The sequence below is a fragment of the Grampus griseus genome (assembly GCF_964374135.1).
Source record: "Grampus griseus genome assembly, chromosome: 14".
NCBI classification, from domain to species: domain Eukaryota; kingdom Metazoa; phylum Chordata; class Mammalia; order Artiodactyla; family Delphinidae; genus Grampus; species Grampus griseus.
In genome coordinates this window covers 77963683-77979468 of record NC_139008.1, presented here as the reverse complement: position 1 = coordinate 77979468, position 15786 = coordinate 77963683, and the positions used below count along the sequence as shown (strand labels likewise).

General features: G+C 42.5%; 1 protein-coding gene across 1 annotated transcript; it reads right to left on the bottom strand.

Moving 5' to 3' along the window:
* Window positions 1-534: 534 nt before the first annotated feature.
* On the bottom strand, window positions 535-15362 carry PARD6B (par-6 family cell polarity regulator beta). The gene is made up of 3 exons (XM_082670353.1): window positions 15126-15362; window positions 10237-10459; window positions 535-1540 (listed from the first exon to the last, which is right to left on the bottom strand). The coding sequence occupies exons 1-3, from the start codon at window positions 15189-15191 to the stop codon at window positions 711-713; spliced, it is 1119 nt and encodes a 372-aa protein (XP_082526479.1). The 5' UTR covers window positions 15192-15362; the 3' UTR covers window positions 535-710.
* Between the last annotated feature and the right edge of the window lie 424 nt (window positions 15363-15786).

The window sequence follows — 15786 nt, the reverse complement described above, 5'->3', positions numbered from 1 at the left end:
AAAGGAATGATTTCTAATGAGATTTGGAATGAGGACAAGAAGAGGTTATGGGAGAGAGTCTCCCATGGGCAAACACGGACCTGAACAACTGTTAGAGTTTCTTAATTCAGGAACATAGCTTCAATGCTTTATAACTTAGGAAGCAACCCCTAAAAACAGTCAATTGATTTGATTTCTTAGAAATTAGGAAAAAAAAAAAAGCATTTGAAAAAATTACTCGCTACAATTAGCAACAGAGGAACAATATTAAAAAATCAAAATACAACATGGGGAATACAGGAGCCAAGGTCCCAAAGTACCGAAAGATAGACTCAGACTTCTTCACGTTAGAATTAAGATATACAGTTAAAGGAAAAATCAACCAGGCTCTGCACAGCAGGTTAAATATGCAACCACTTCAAACGGAAATGATCTAGTCCTTATGTGTAGTTCTGGGAATGTGCTCTAACATCCAGTTCTCTATAGACAAAATAGCAAAAGCACATCATTTCATTAGCAAAGGCCCCTTTGTTTTAGACTTAAATTCACCTCTGACCCACTGAAGTTTATATTAATTATCAAACTACTATTTTAATAACATTTTAAGCTTGCAATATACTTTTTTCATGCCTATCCCAGATCACTGGTTCAGAGGTACATATGCTTTAAACTAGCCAAATTTACAAGTCTCCACGGCATCCTCACTCAGAAGACATTCAGACGCGATGGTTTCATAGTGTTATGATTGTTCCATCTTCTTCTAAGAGTTTCTGATCTGGAGCACGCGTTTCAAATTCTGTATTTGTGCCACTTGCTAAGGGTGCTAAGCTCACTTCATTAGAAGGAATAAAACCGTTCTGTCCAGATTCAAAACTGAGTTCTATTTGTGTTAATGATTCCAGGCTCTCGGTGTTGCGAACAGCCTTAGGGATCTGCTGTGGCACACCATTGTCTTCAATAATAATGTCATCTTCATCGCTGTCTTCATCCTCTGGCTCAAAGCTCGGTTCGATCTGCTGTGGATAGCCAGGAAGGCTGTTGTCAGTAGACTGGCCAGAGCTGCCGGAAGTCCGACTGTTCCTAATGACGTTATTCCTCTGGTTTGCTGGTCTCACTGTGATGATGAGGTTGCGGCTGTTTGCAATCATCATGTCAGTTACTTGATCTAGACTCTTCCCGGAAACTTCTATGCCATTAACTTCTAAAACTTCATCATTAACGGCTAATAGTCCTGTGCTTTGAGCCAGACCTCCTGGCACAAGTCTGGATATAAAGATCCCTGGGACCTTCTCTAAGCCATGGGGTGTCACCCTGACACTGGAGCCGTCCCGGATGTAGAATCCTAGGGGTTTCTCAGTGCCATATTTGTAAAGACGGACCCTACGATGTGTTTCTGGGAGAATATCCACGTCTATAATAGAAGACACAGGTCTGAAGTCCTGGGGCATACTAATGACTATGTGTGGCTTTTTTCTATGGTTGTCAGGACGCAACACGTTGGTTAAAACATTCTTCTTCTTTATTAGTGTGTCTGTACCAAAGGCACTGTAGTCTGCTTCTTCTGTTTAAAAATAAAATAAAATAATTATAGAAATGCTGTAAAAACGCCCATTTATCTATAGTGGAATCTGTACAGAAAGGACAACTCAAATATATTTGATACATAAACTCGTTAAGTATCAGCCTGCTCCTATCGGCTGAAAATGTAACGCAGTAAGACATGCTATACCAGAAAAGCCCAATAGGTGGCCCTCTCGAGTATTCACCATGAAGTTACCAAAAGTTGAAGTTAAATTTGAAAAAGCTCAATGACTCAAACAACATTAAATATGGCAGATGAAATTCTGATAAGCCTCGCACACACATTCTTAAACACCATTTAAAACAAGTTATTTACATTGTATTTTCCCTATGTTTGTTTAAACACCTCCAATTTGCATGTTTATCATATTTGACTCAATGACACGAAATTGGGCACTTTTGAAGCGCAAATACCTGTACTAGAGTCTGGGAGGACAGTGTACAAGCAGACGTCTTTTTACTGCGCTTCGCAGATAATTGTGTTTTTTTACAAATTGAAGGTTTGTGGTGACCCTGCACCGAGCAAGTCTACCGACGCCATTTTTCCAACAGCATTTGCTCACTTCGTATCTCTGGGTCACATTTTTTAATTCTTGCAATACTTCAAACTTTTAAATTATTATACTTGTTACGATGTGCTTTGATCAGTGATCTTTGACATCACTACTGCAGAAAGATTATGACCTGCTGAAGGCTCAGGTGATGGTTAACATTTTTTTTTTTAGCAAAAAAGTATTTTAAACTTGAGTTATGTATTTTTTTAGACATGATGCTATTACACGCTTAATTTGTGCAAGAATTCATGTGACTTGCTTTATCGCGATATTTGCTTTATCGAACCCACAATATATCTGAGGTCTGCCTGTAATTAAATGAAATGGATAATACACATAAAATGATAATGTAATTAAATGAATGCATATCAAACACAGGAATTCTGGTCTTCTGAAAATACGCTCTCCCTCAGTTTTCTGGGGGAGTTCTTAACCTTTCATTTTCCCACTTTTGAAAGAGGCTGAGGTATAAGACAGAGACAACAGGGAGGGGTGAGGATTCTGGCAAAGCTGAGACCTCCTGCCCCATTTAATGGCATGGCTTTTCTCGCTCCAGGCAGCTTTTCTTCACGGACTGTAGGAATTTGTGTGGACAGTCCAACTTGTCAGAAAGTCTTGTTTTTTTAGGTTAAAAAAAACACAAACCTTCCCATTTAAAATGCCGACACCTAATTAAATAACAACAAAAACCTGTTTGAGCAAAATAACATCTGGGGGTTGAATTTATTCTTCAAGCCAGCAATTTATAATCCCTGATGTAAATCAGGGAAAACAGGGCACTAAAACTAGATCTCCTTACATCCCACAGCTGGAGGTAGACAGTCTACAAACAACAAGTCTCATCAGAGGATGAGGAAACAGAATTAGCAGCAGGCATAAAAGGTGAAATCACATTTCAAAAATAACTGGAATGGGGATAAACTAAAAAGTCACAATCTTCAAGGATGAAAAAAATATTTAATAAGAATAAAAAAGACAAAAGTGCCCCCACCATCCCAAGAACTAGTTTAAAGTCCTAGTCTCAATCACTGCTACAGACAACAGTAACATCACCAGACTGTGTCTGCACAGGGCTTCCATCTGTAGCCTCTTGTCACCCAACTCTCGGCCCCCCTGTCGTTAAGTATTATTACCTTTACTTTATAGACCAGGAAATTAAGGGTACAAAATAAGGTACAGACAGAAGACTGGCCCCAGGTTTTCTTACTAAGGCCAATACCGTACATGTTCAATTCATACAGTGAATGTTAAATGTCCACTGTGTGTCAGAGCCTGGAGAACTTCGGTATTCTTTTCTCAGTGCTGCTTGAACACTCTTCAAAAGCTAGTTTCAGATAAATGTACAAGACTAGGGGTACCTGGGGACTTCCCTGGTGGCGCAGTGGTTAGGACTCTGCGCTCCCAATGCAGGGGGCCTGGGTTTGATCCCTGGTCAGGGAACTAGATCCCACATGCATGTCACAACTAAGGAGCCCCACCTGCCACAACTAAGACCCAGTATAACCAAAAAAAAAAAAAAAAAAAAAAGCCTAGTGGTACCTGATTTTGGGGCATTTTCCCCCTGGGGATAATTTTGCTTCATTTATGGAGAAAGTACTTACACTGTGTTCTTACAAAGACAAATTTATTTATAATTTGGCTTGGGAAATAAACTGACTGACAAAAGAATCTTTTGGGCAAAATGTAGCCAGAAATCTATCAACAATGATCTTCTACTGAATGTGTTTATTCAAAATTGTATATTTCATTTTACAATCAATTAAGAAAGCCCACACAATTTTTATATGGGAAATTCCACACCATACAAAAGGAGAACAAAACTAAGTTGCTTACATACCTATTCATGGGAAACCTGACCAAAAAACCCCCCAAATCTGCATAATTTGGCATTGCATCCAGACTCTGTTTGAATGCTCTCTGCTAAATTCTCAAAAGCAATATGCCCCAGTACAAAGGCACCTTTGTTCTCCCATCTAGCTAATCAGTTTCCAGCCACTGGGAAAAGAAATATTTTGGCAGAAAGCCAGGGTGCAGGGTGTCGGTTTAAAGTGTAAAGGTGAACATCTACAGGGAACAGGCCTGACGTTCCACCTGAGCATGTCTGTCAAAGTACAAAACTCAGAAAGAGACGGAAAGTTGGAATCCTGGCTCATGGCAACCTTTCACTTGTATAAACCCAGGCTTTATGCAACAGTGTGTGATATAGGCTCAGCGAAACCTCACCTATCCCGAGCCTGACAATCTCAGCTCACCGAAACAGACAAGGATCTACCCCTGGAATGCCGCCAAACAGCCAAACTGGATGTCTCACTTCCTTACACACAAAAAGCCCCTGTGCTTTCCTCACAGAGGAAGGGAGCCCTGAAGGGCCTCCCTCTGAGCCTCTTACTTTTTAAACATTAATTCCAAAAAACCCTGGTTATCTCATTCCTCAGCTCACAGTCTTAAGTCACAGTCAGGGGTAAGGGTCCACCAGTGAGTGGCAGGCACAGATACAAAAAATAAAAGCCTACAGTGAAGAAAAAGCAAACCTGAAAACAAACAAACAAAACAAAAGCGTTATATAAATCCCAGCAGCATCCGTGTACAGTAACAAAACAGTAACAGTTCATGGTAGAGTCATCAAGAAGGTTCAAGATTATGACCCATTCAAGTTCAGTAGGAAGACAGGGGAAGAATGAAATAATTTTTGAAATTGTTCTAATCAAGGGGTGGACAATCTTTTTCTGTAGAGTTTGTACAGTAAATATTTTAGGTATTGCAGGTCATACGGTCTCTGTTGCAAAAGCAGCCACAGGCACTACAGAACGGAGTGATCATGGCTGTGTTCCATGAAAACAGCCAGCAAGCCTGAGTTTGCCAACCCTTGTTCTAATCCAAAATGGTTAAATGAAATACATGTGGCAACTTTAAAAGGATTAAACATCACTTAAAGCAATATTCAAAGCCTGCAGATCCCTTCACTTCCTAATATAAGGAAAATCAAATGCCAGACACTTAAGCACCTGCTACTATGTGGCTAGACATCGTGCTGTGTGCTGCAGATCCAGTGCACCAAACAGCTAAGGTGCTTGCTTTCATGGTGCTTACAGACTAAAATAGATGGCAATTAACAAAGAACTTGAAACCATTATATTATTACAAAGGTGCCAAGAGCTGTGAAGTTTATCAGTGGGAACTCAGCCTGGTCTGCAGGGTAAGGCAAGGCTTCTCTGGGGAGCGTGGTTTATACTGAGACTGGAAAACAAACCAGTAGCTAATCAGGTAGAAGGGAGGGAAGAACTTCCGGGTGCAGATACAACAAATACAGAGCCGGGCAGGATGGGGTCGGCGGAGGAGACGGTGAGAAGGCAGGGTGGGAGGGGAGAGAAGAGGAGGAGCTGGAGCCAAGTCCAGGCGGCCAGGGCCCTGCAGACAGACAGGGCCTCCGGGGAAGTGGGGAGGATTACGGGCTTCAGCCTGAGGGCAAAGGGAAGAAAACCAAGGATTTTGGTTTTCCTACAAAGCTCACTCTGGCTGCAAGCTGGAGGAGGGCCCTGCGGGGAAGACAGGAGGTTTTACTGCAGGTAATGTAGGATGGTACCTGGCCTGGGGCAGAGGCAGTGGAATGGGGAAATAAGCTTGAAAAGTAATCAGAACACATTTTTAATAGGCCACGTGACCGAATAAAAAGGTGTGTCAGGAAACGGGGAAATAAGTTTGAAAAATAATTAGAACACACTTTTAATAGGCTTGGTGACTGAAAAACAGGTATGTGTCAAAGGCGACACCCAGGTTTCTGTCATAAGCAACTGGCATCACATTCTGAGCTGTTACTCAGAATTTTTTTTATTTCTCGGGCCGTACCTTCTGTTAAACAATTTTTCACAATTTACTATTAAAATGTATACTCCTTAGACCATTTCTAAATTCAACCCTGACTCACTAAAATATAACCTTAAAATACAGCTCCCAAATAACATCCAATGCACAGTACAGTTCTAAGAGACAGTTTAAGTGGCTGCCCAGTTCCAGGTGTCTGGGCCACAAGGCCACATCCTAACGCAGATGAGGCTTCAAGCAAGGCCCTTCTGGTACTTCCAACATACTCCTTTGAATAAACCCATGATACAAATGGGTTTGTCTGATGGCACACAGAAACAGCCTGTGACACGGCAAGCAGCTGTGGTGTAGGTATGCTGATCAGATCTGGCGAGACGTCCGGGCAGGTCAACGGGCCTCAGACTTGGCTGATCATCGCAACGGGCTTTTAAAAAATACACATTTCCCTGGCTGCGTTCCAAACCTACAGGAATGACCCGAGTACTTTTTCTAAAGGTGCAACCTTTAAATATTTTCTGAGATTGTTTACCATACAAGAACCACCTGAACAACAAGAGAAGAAAAACTCTCTTTTTCCCGCAAATAAATGAGGAAATTCTAAACTCTGACAGGGTGAGGGGGCTGGCAAAAGCCCTAGGATCCTCTGCGAAAGTAACTTTTAAAATATCAGGTTTTTTGTTTTGTTTTTGCTTCCACAATAACAGCCCTGGAAATAGAGTCTGGGTTTTCTCCTCTAACAATAAATTATTGTAAGACATAAAACTTTTCAAGATATGCAATGATGCTACCCGCGAGTTCAAGCTATGAAGTGGTTTATGCCTCCAATCCTGAGCTCTCACTTCAAAGAAGCTTTATTTGGTAGAGGGGATCAGATGTTAAAAGGTCACACGGTTTAAAATTTAAAATCGTTTTCATGTCTGTCTTTTAAAAAATCGCTTGGTGACACATCAAGTGCAACTGCTGCCCTATTGGTTCCTAAATTGAAAGCAACGGGCCAGTAAAACAGAAAGTGTGTTGTAATTAAGCGAGAAAATGTAACTGTACTTAATGCCATGTTTTACATTAGTTTCCTGAATTTAATGTTCATTAAAGTTTAAGTAAAATCAGCTTTCTACTTAAGCATCTCTTGAGCTCTGTTTAAAAGAAAAAAGGTATCACCACGAACTACAGGGCACTGTGTAACTCTGTAAGACAGACAACAAACATGTTAACTCTACCTAAATAACCAGAGGGTAATGTGGTAAAGGTGGAGGTTGGGGGGCCCTAGCTAGGGTGGTCAGAAGAGGCCCCTCTGAGAAAGCCATCTGAGCTGAGAACTGAGGGAGGAGGAGGCAGCCATGGGACCAGCTGCAGGAAAAGCGTTGCTTACAGAAGGAACAGCAAGTGCAGAAGCACAGAGACGGCAACAAGCCCGCTGAGTCCTAGGGACAGAAAGAAAGCCAATGTGGTTGCTGTGAGGGGGGAGTGGGAGAATGGAGGAAGGAGACGCTGCTGGAGCACAAATGAGGATGTATTTTATTCTGGATGCAACGGAAACCACTGGAGGGTTTTCAGCAGGAATGAATCGACTGACTGACTTTTCATGTTTTGCTTAAGTCATATTTGTATTACAGTTACTTTTTTTTTTTTTTTGGCCGCACCGGGTGGCATGCGGGATCTTAGTTCCCCGACCAGGGATTGAACCCGTGTCCCCCTGCAGTGGAAGCATGGAGTCTTAACTGCCGGACCACCAGGGATGTCCTAAAGTTACATTTTTAAAAACAAAAATTTTCTGTTGAACACACTGCCTATTTCTAGATCAAATTCTAAGGGCTCTGAATTGTATTGGTTATTTACCTCTACAGCATAGAAAACTTTTGTTTACATCTAAACATATTTGAAAAGGAAACAGCAGATGATAACTGCCCTTAAAAGATGTTAGGATTAATCCTATGATCACGTAAGTGTTACAATTCCAGTAACAAAAACATGTGGTAGTATAATCCAACACCTATAATCTTTCTAACGAAGGGGATAATCCAACAAGTTCTGTCAGATGGCAGTAGTTTAAAAATAGTCATTCTATATTTAAATACATGTTCCAAACAGCAAATTTGTAATGAAAATTACAACTGCTAACAAGACAGGCCTTCTATGCAACAACAATGATTTAAATTATTCTGCTTAAAATGACAAGCTCCACTCCAATGTTCTGTCTTCTCCTCTTCCTTCTCCAACATTCTATACATAGCTTTCTAAGAACCATCCCTGCTCTTCACCTCAGCAAGCCCTTATGTCCACTCCCCAAAATTTCAACTATCACTTTTCTGCAGACTTTCAGCTCTTTGATCAGCCTCTAGATTTCCACCCTAAGCTCCAGCCCATCATTTCTGATTTCCTACGGGACAAGGTTGAAACTCGCCGGCCAGATAAGCTTTTTTGTCCTATAACCAGACCAATTTTCTTTCCAAGTCAACCTCTCTTCCAGACTGTACCTGTTTTATGGCGCCATCAGGCTCAAATCCAGAAAGCTACTTGCCTCTGGACGCCTCCTCAACCCTCTGCCCTCCGGGGGAGCGCAGTGACTCTCAGATCCTCCCCTTTATCTTCCTCACCTGGTCTCCTGCCGGGGCAGCTTCTCAGCGTCCCTTACCCCCCTGCTCCTTGCTCTCTCCTGTAAGACTGCTGCGTACTCCAATTCCTCCTGAACAGCCAAATGAGTCTTCCTGAAGTAACACTCTAATTGTACCACACCCCTGCCACATACCTAGGAAATCCATCTTAGGGGTCTTTGGGAAAATGAATTTGCGTCTTTGTAAAGTATTTTGTAAACAGTCAAGTGATACAGATGTAAGTTACCCTACCCTTGGAGGTTTATTTTGTTGGCGGACTTTAGCTCCTCCAAACCCAGAAGCAAAGATACACAATCAGTGGAATTTCAAAGCCCTAGGAGTGGTCCAATGCTTATCAACTGATTGGAAAGAAAGTTTCACCTTCAAGGGTAATCTCTACCCACTCTCTCACACTGCTTTCTGGGTTGGTTTACAAACACAGTAAGGCTTTGATTATCCCACCAATACTGGGCTTGTGGCTCTCATGTCGCCTTTCCAAACCTCTTCATTTACCAAAGACAAAGGAATAAATGGCACACACCATGGCCATCTACAGGCGGACACAGATAAACACACACACACGGAGGAGGCCACAAAGTTAAAAGTTTTAGGGCTCAAAATACGTTTCAATTCTTGCCATATAGAGTGGTTATTTTAAAATGTTCTTTTGCAAAGACCAATATCAATGTTTACATTCCTCCAAAATAATGACTTGCTCTCTGATTTTCCAGATAATTCACTAGTTTTATTTCTGTGAAAAATGCCTTAAAAGGAAAGAAAACATTCACCGGAGGCATACTACATGCCAGAGCACTGCACTGAGCTCATTTAAACTTCCTAGTAATCCTATGAGATAGTATGTTCATTCTATAGATAAAGATACCGCGACCCAGGAAGAATAAACAGCTTTCCTTCAGGTACCTATTAAGTGATGCATACAGATTTCAAAGTTAATTGCTACCAAAGAAGTAGAATGTTTCCCTGACTCCAAAGTCATACTCCTCCTACCACATCTTTCTGAATGGACAAAATTCCATTCAACAAAGTGAAGATTCAATAAATTCCTAATTTCCATTTTTAAAAAATCTAAGAGGTTATAAAGTAATTAAAACCACAATCTTTCGGACTTCCCTGGTGGTGCAGCGGTTAAGAATCCGCCTGCCAATGCAGGGGACACAGGTTCGATCCCTGGTCTGGGAAGATCCCACACGCCATGGAGCAACTAAGCCTAAGTGCCACAGCTACTGAGCCTGCACTCTAGAGCCCGTGAGCCACAACTGCTGAGCCTGTGAGCCACAACTACTGAGCCTGTGTGCTATAACTACTGAGGCCCACGCCCCTAGAGCCCATGCTCCGCAACAAGAGAAGCCACCTCAATGAGAAGCCCATGCACCACAACGAAGAGTAGCCCCCGCTCGCCGCAACTAGAGAAAGCCTGTACACGGCAACGAAGACCCAACGCAGCCCAAAATAAAAATAAATTAAAAAAAAAACCCGCAATCTTTCCAAAGTATACTTAGTGAAGTGTAACGATGTCAATTAAACCAATAATATCACAGATGTCTTAACTCACTTGTTAGTTAATATGGTAAGAAGATTCACACAAAATGTCTGTTCATTAAATTTGTAGTGAATTCTGTGTATCCTATCAATGAGGAAAATAAACAACTTCTAATTCTAAAATAATTTTTCTAAACATTGTTACTTACCCTTTTTTTGTATAAAAATCCTAAGCAGTGGGTTGGCCGTTGAAACAGCTTTGTGATAATTATCATCGTTATTTATAGGTAGTAAATCTCCGTGGATGTCTGCATAGCCTACTAAAACGTCAACATTGGGTATCTTATGAACATGTTGCAGTAATCCATAAAACTCCTCAAACTTTCCAGGTTTTGATCTTTCCAGTGAAAACCGACGAAATTCAGCTCCAAACTATAAATAAACATATTAATTTTAAAAAAGGTAACAGGATCCAATCTTAAAATGCATGACAGAAAAATTCACAGGCACAGTATTTCCCTTAATGAAGAAGACAGTTCCAATAACACGGTCTATTGTCAGCAATCTCATTATCAGGAGATAAAACAACATAAGGAAGGCACAGGAATGTGTCTGCTCACTGCTGCATCTCTGAAGGGCATTCCCTTCAAGAGGTGCAGGCTCAACTTAATCCCTGGGGTACCCAGGTCTCACTGAGGACTGTCCTGCAGAGTGACTCAGCTCAAACAAACCCTGTCTGGAGCCCAGATCCTGACAGCAGTATCTGCTCCTCACTCAGGCCATGGGGTAACAAAGATGTTCCTAAGTCTTTATTTTGACTGGTAGCAAAAAGCATCTAAGTTTCCTTCCCCATAAAAGGAATTACAATTTCACAGGAAGTGGCAAGAATTAACACCAACATATACAAAAAGGACTTTGAGTTTCTTGGCACTAAGGCAGGATACAAATGGAGGTATGTCATATAAGAAACAGGTCTAGAGATAAGAAGTGTCTTCCCTATGTTAATCTTAAAAACACACACACACACAACACATTAAATATATGTCCTACAACTCTCCAATTAAAGCAAAAGTGTTTACGTGCTTGGCACAATGCTAGGCCCTAGAGAATGAAAGGCTCAGGCCTGCACCAGAGCTCAGAAATTAGTGGGGAAAGAGAATAACTATATGAGAGGCATTAAGGGATCACACAAACAGGGAGGACGACACTTCCATCATGCCCAATATTTATCTCCACAATTCTGGTTCTCAGGTCTGGTTCCCTACTCTAGATTCACAACTCTGCCTTCCAAATGCCAAATTATTTAAGTGGTTCTTACTCAACACGAAGGACTGGCTTCATCTAGTCCATAGTAAACAGGATCCATGACTTAACTATGGGACTAGCATGGCATTTCCTCAAATGTGGAAACGTAAGAAAGATTCATCAGCCTTCCTCAAAAAGTGCCCCAGTCACACAAGTTTGGGAAATGCTACATAACTATAATTACACTCTTAGGAATCACTGTGGAGACCAGATATTAAACGCTCAGTTAAGTCCTGTGGTTGATTAAAAAAAAAAAAAAAAAAAAGTTTTTAAACAAATGTTTGCCAAATATGTTTGACCACTGAACTAATTTTTCCTCTAAATATCTATTATTGGCAAGAAACACTAATGTACCCCTAAGACAGCCTTAAGCATCTTGCAGAGAAAGTCCCTATCAGAATAATTTGAGCAGGTTACAAATGTGTCAATTCATTTCCCTAAGGATCCCATGGTCTCTCTGAACTCACTGCTTTTGCTATCTCAAAGAGTTCATCTGCCTTGCTTATACCCACACTACTCACTAGTTTTAAATTAAAATGAAAAATTACTAAAACCACTTCTTACCTCTAACAAATCAAAAGTTTCCAAAACACATTCCTGAAACATAAACACTAACGTCTGTCAAGAACATAAGGTGACTCATACCTAAAGCGCTCAGAAAGTGTAGTCATACCTTCACGTTTCAAAGTAAATAATAACTGGGGAACACCCTTCATATCAGAGTTAGTCTTATGATGTTATAAAAAGTCATAGTTTCTTCTCCATTTTCTTTATTCTGGTATCAAAACATCCTAGTGCTTTCTGATTCATCTCAGGGTTTTATTACTTCCCCTGGTGAATGGGAGTAACATCTAATAATTGAATATTTTAGGGCTGCAATGTTTTTGCTAAAGCTTGTGGATAAAAACTCTTTGCTCAACATTTTTTTCTCTTGCTTAAATGTTATGATAAAAACAATGGAAAATTGTATGGCTTCACAAGTAGATGCGCCCTTTTGCAATGTTAGCAGGAAAAAAAAAGGGAAATTGTTATGCTTCTTGCAGCAAAACAATAGGATTAAGAGAACTTTTTACTACATGAAGAAAAATACTAAAATAGAGATAATATTAAGACCCAATCAACAACTATTATAACTTTTCTTAGCCTGGTCTAGTTTGCCTTGGTCACCCAGAATGTGTATGGACACCTGTCTCCCAGCATCTTTTGGTACACTCTAGAAATGAAAACTTAATTTTAATATTGTTTGCCCATAAATAATAACTAGGAAATGTACAGCTCAAAGACTATTCCAAGTGTTTAATAACCTAAGGTTATTAAAGGACGTCACCTTGATTATTAAGAGCTTTTCCAACTCTGGAGAAACAGGAAGATAAATCAGTTACCAAAAAAAGTCACATGGTAACTGGTATCACAACTTAACTATAGTTATATTTGCATTATCCATTACTTTATTTGCACCATTTTCCCCTTCCATGAGCAAAGATATGACACTGTTGACACTGTTTTCTATGCAGAAGAAAAAGTTGACACTGTTTTCTATGCAGAAGAAAAAGAAATCCTGAAACGTGGATCTGTACATCACCAACTTGTGGTTACAACCTCTTAGCGACCAGCTTTGTAAAAAGCTGTGATATCACCAAAGCAGTGAAAAAGGAAGTATTGCTTCACACATCTGTCCAAGTATTTCTTAAATGGTAAAGATGCCAAATGTTTTATTTAATCCATTAAATATATATTTAAAACATAAGGTGCCACTGACACACTAGAAACAGCACCTCTACTGTGCCTATTTATCAGCAGCTAGAACACTAGTGGGACCACACTTTATGAGATGCAGGTTCTCAGAATGCCTTGATTCTATTTAAGAGACACGGTTCACCAGAAGTCCAGTATGGCAGGTCAAATATATAATGGGCAGTATGGGAAAGATTCACAAACCAGTTGACAGAAAAAAAGGGCAGAAAGCCTGAAATTCCAGTCCCCAAGTGCTCGAGGTTTTCTAGTCTGAGAGATAAATTGCCACTTGACTGTATTTATCAGAACACCTAGAATCCCTACTCATTTTTTCCTATGATAAAAAGATTAAATACTTGCTACCAAGATTAGGACCACAAACTGAATTTTAAGATTATGCAACATCATAAATGTCTTTCTTTTCTTAACCTCAACTCCCACAAACCCAAACTAGATTTATGACAGAAATGCCATGAGAAGGTTCAACCACTGGCCACGGAACTACCACCCCTATACTGCTAGAGGGAAAGCTCTATATATTTTGAGTTATCTTAACCCTTAGTTCAAGCGTGTCACTTCAATTTGCTATGGCAGTTCCACGGAGGACACAGGAGACAGCATATTCATGAAACGGCTATAACTACATTTCTATTCTTATTAAGCAGAAGGGTTTCTTAACTAGTGCCTATTCTGATACACGAGTTAAGTTGAAAATAACATTGTAAAATAATGTGAAAAATGAATGCAGATACTCTTGATGTGATCATCTCAGTTACAGCAGCTTATAGAGCTTTGCTTATCAACTCCAGATAGTAAAAACCATTCCACCACAGGCTCCAGGGAGCCTTCCTACTCTGCTTCACTGAAAAGCACTCCTGGATTTTGTATTCTCCTCCCCCCTACCCCACCCCGCAGTCTTACATTCAATGATGTTTCATTATTCTTAAAGTTGATATGCTTTTACTTTTCTCCTATTCTTTCATGTGTTTTCATCTTCCCAGCTCTTATTTTCAATGTTCTCAGGGCCCAGCCCATGTCCTCTTTTTTCTATTCCATAAAGCCTAAAACTTATTTTGTAAAAGGTTTTAAGGTTTTGTCATAAAAAGCACACCTTGTCGAAGTCATAAGCTTTCTGAGCCCCCGTCTTCTCAGAGGATCAGACTAGGTTATCTAAGTCCCCTTTGGCTCTTCAATTCATGAAATGCTTGCTGAAAATGTTCCCGGAGCCGCCGACCATCTTCAAATTCCATCTCAAAACCCCCGTTGGAAAGCATTCCCTCACTAATCCCTATACACCGTCCTGCTCAGGGAGCCCTGCAATTTAGGAATTCAGTGGATACTGACGTAATTATCAGCAGATTGGCGTACCGTTGGTCAAGAGTGAAAACATTTGATGTGAAAAGGTAGCAGGATGGAATGAAGAGGGCACCCAGACTCAAACTGTGAAGTGCTACTCAAACGAAAGGCGATAGTGTTAATTTTATAGATTAAATGCATACCAAAGTTAGTGCTAGAAAAATCTCTAAGCAGGAAGCAAAGCTAACTTTACAAGGGCTCTTGAGTTCCCTGGGCTCTCTCCTTCACCACTTGATGCACCCTTGAGCCACAGAAAGGGGTAACATTTTGTGACCACGGGTGTTCCAAATACTCTTTACTCAGAAGGCCAAGAGGTAGAATTCCTCCAAACCTTTCGTACCACGCTGCGCTCAAACGCCTCCCATCCTCGGCTATACCTCGGCCCTTACTCCCATCCTTGAACAGGAATGATTTTTAAGGAGATAGATTAAGCGCTCAGCTGGTCTCCCTACCTGGGGCAGGAGCAGACACAACCCCCCACGCTCGTCCTCTTCACAGCAAGCGTATTCTCCACCATCTCCTGCCTCCAAATCCCACCATCGCGCCCACCACGGTCCCAGACAGCGGGCAGCTCCCCAGGCCGTCCCCGGCCAGCCCTTGGCTTCCCCCAGGCCTCCCCCAGGCCCCGGGAGCACCCCCCTCAAGGCTCTGACCGCCAGTCCCCATCTAGCCGGCCGCTCCGCCCAGCCCGGGCCCCGCGCACCTTGCTCTTCACCTCCATGGTGCCCAGGCAGCCGCTGCCCGCTCCGTGCCGGTGGCTGCGGTTCATCCTGAGGCCTGGCCCGCAACAGCCTCCTCCAGCCGGGCCGCCCCTCGGAGCGCGGAGAGCGAGTGCCCGGCCGCTGGGCTCGGGACTCGGCTGCGGCCCAGGCGCCTCCTCACAGGCACCTGCAGAGGGGCGACCGTGGCTCGGGTCTCCGCGCAGAGCTCCGCTCGGCTGGCTCCTCACGCGGTGGGACCGAGGGTGAGACTGGCGGCGCGGCTGGCGGGAACGCGGCTCCCTCCCTCCGGCCTCTGCGACGGCCGCGACGGCGAAAAAGGAGGAGGGGGCGGAGCACAGGGGACAGGCGCCGCAGCCTAGCTCTCAGCCGCTTCCCCCGCGAGCCCGCGCGCGCGCACCCCAGCCGGGCGGGAGCCGCGGCACGTGCGCGCGCTCACCTGCAGCCTCCGTAGACGCCTTGGAGGCTCGCGCTCCGCCCACACCCAATGGGAAGCGCGCACCTGCGCCCCCAGCGCCAACCAATCGGTACACGTCTCGCGCAGCGCGTGGGCGGGCCGCCTCCGCGAAAGTCCCGCCCGCCGCCGTACGATTGGTCCCACGCTGCGAGGGAGGGGCGGGATCACCTGAAGCCGTGGACCTCCTC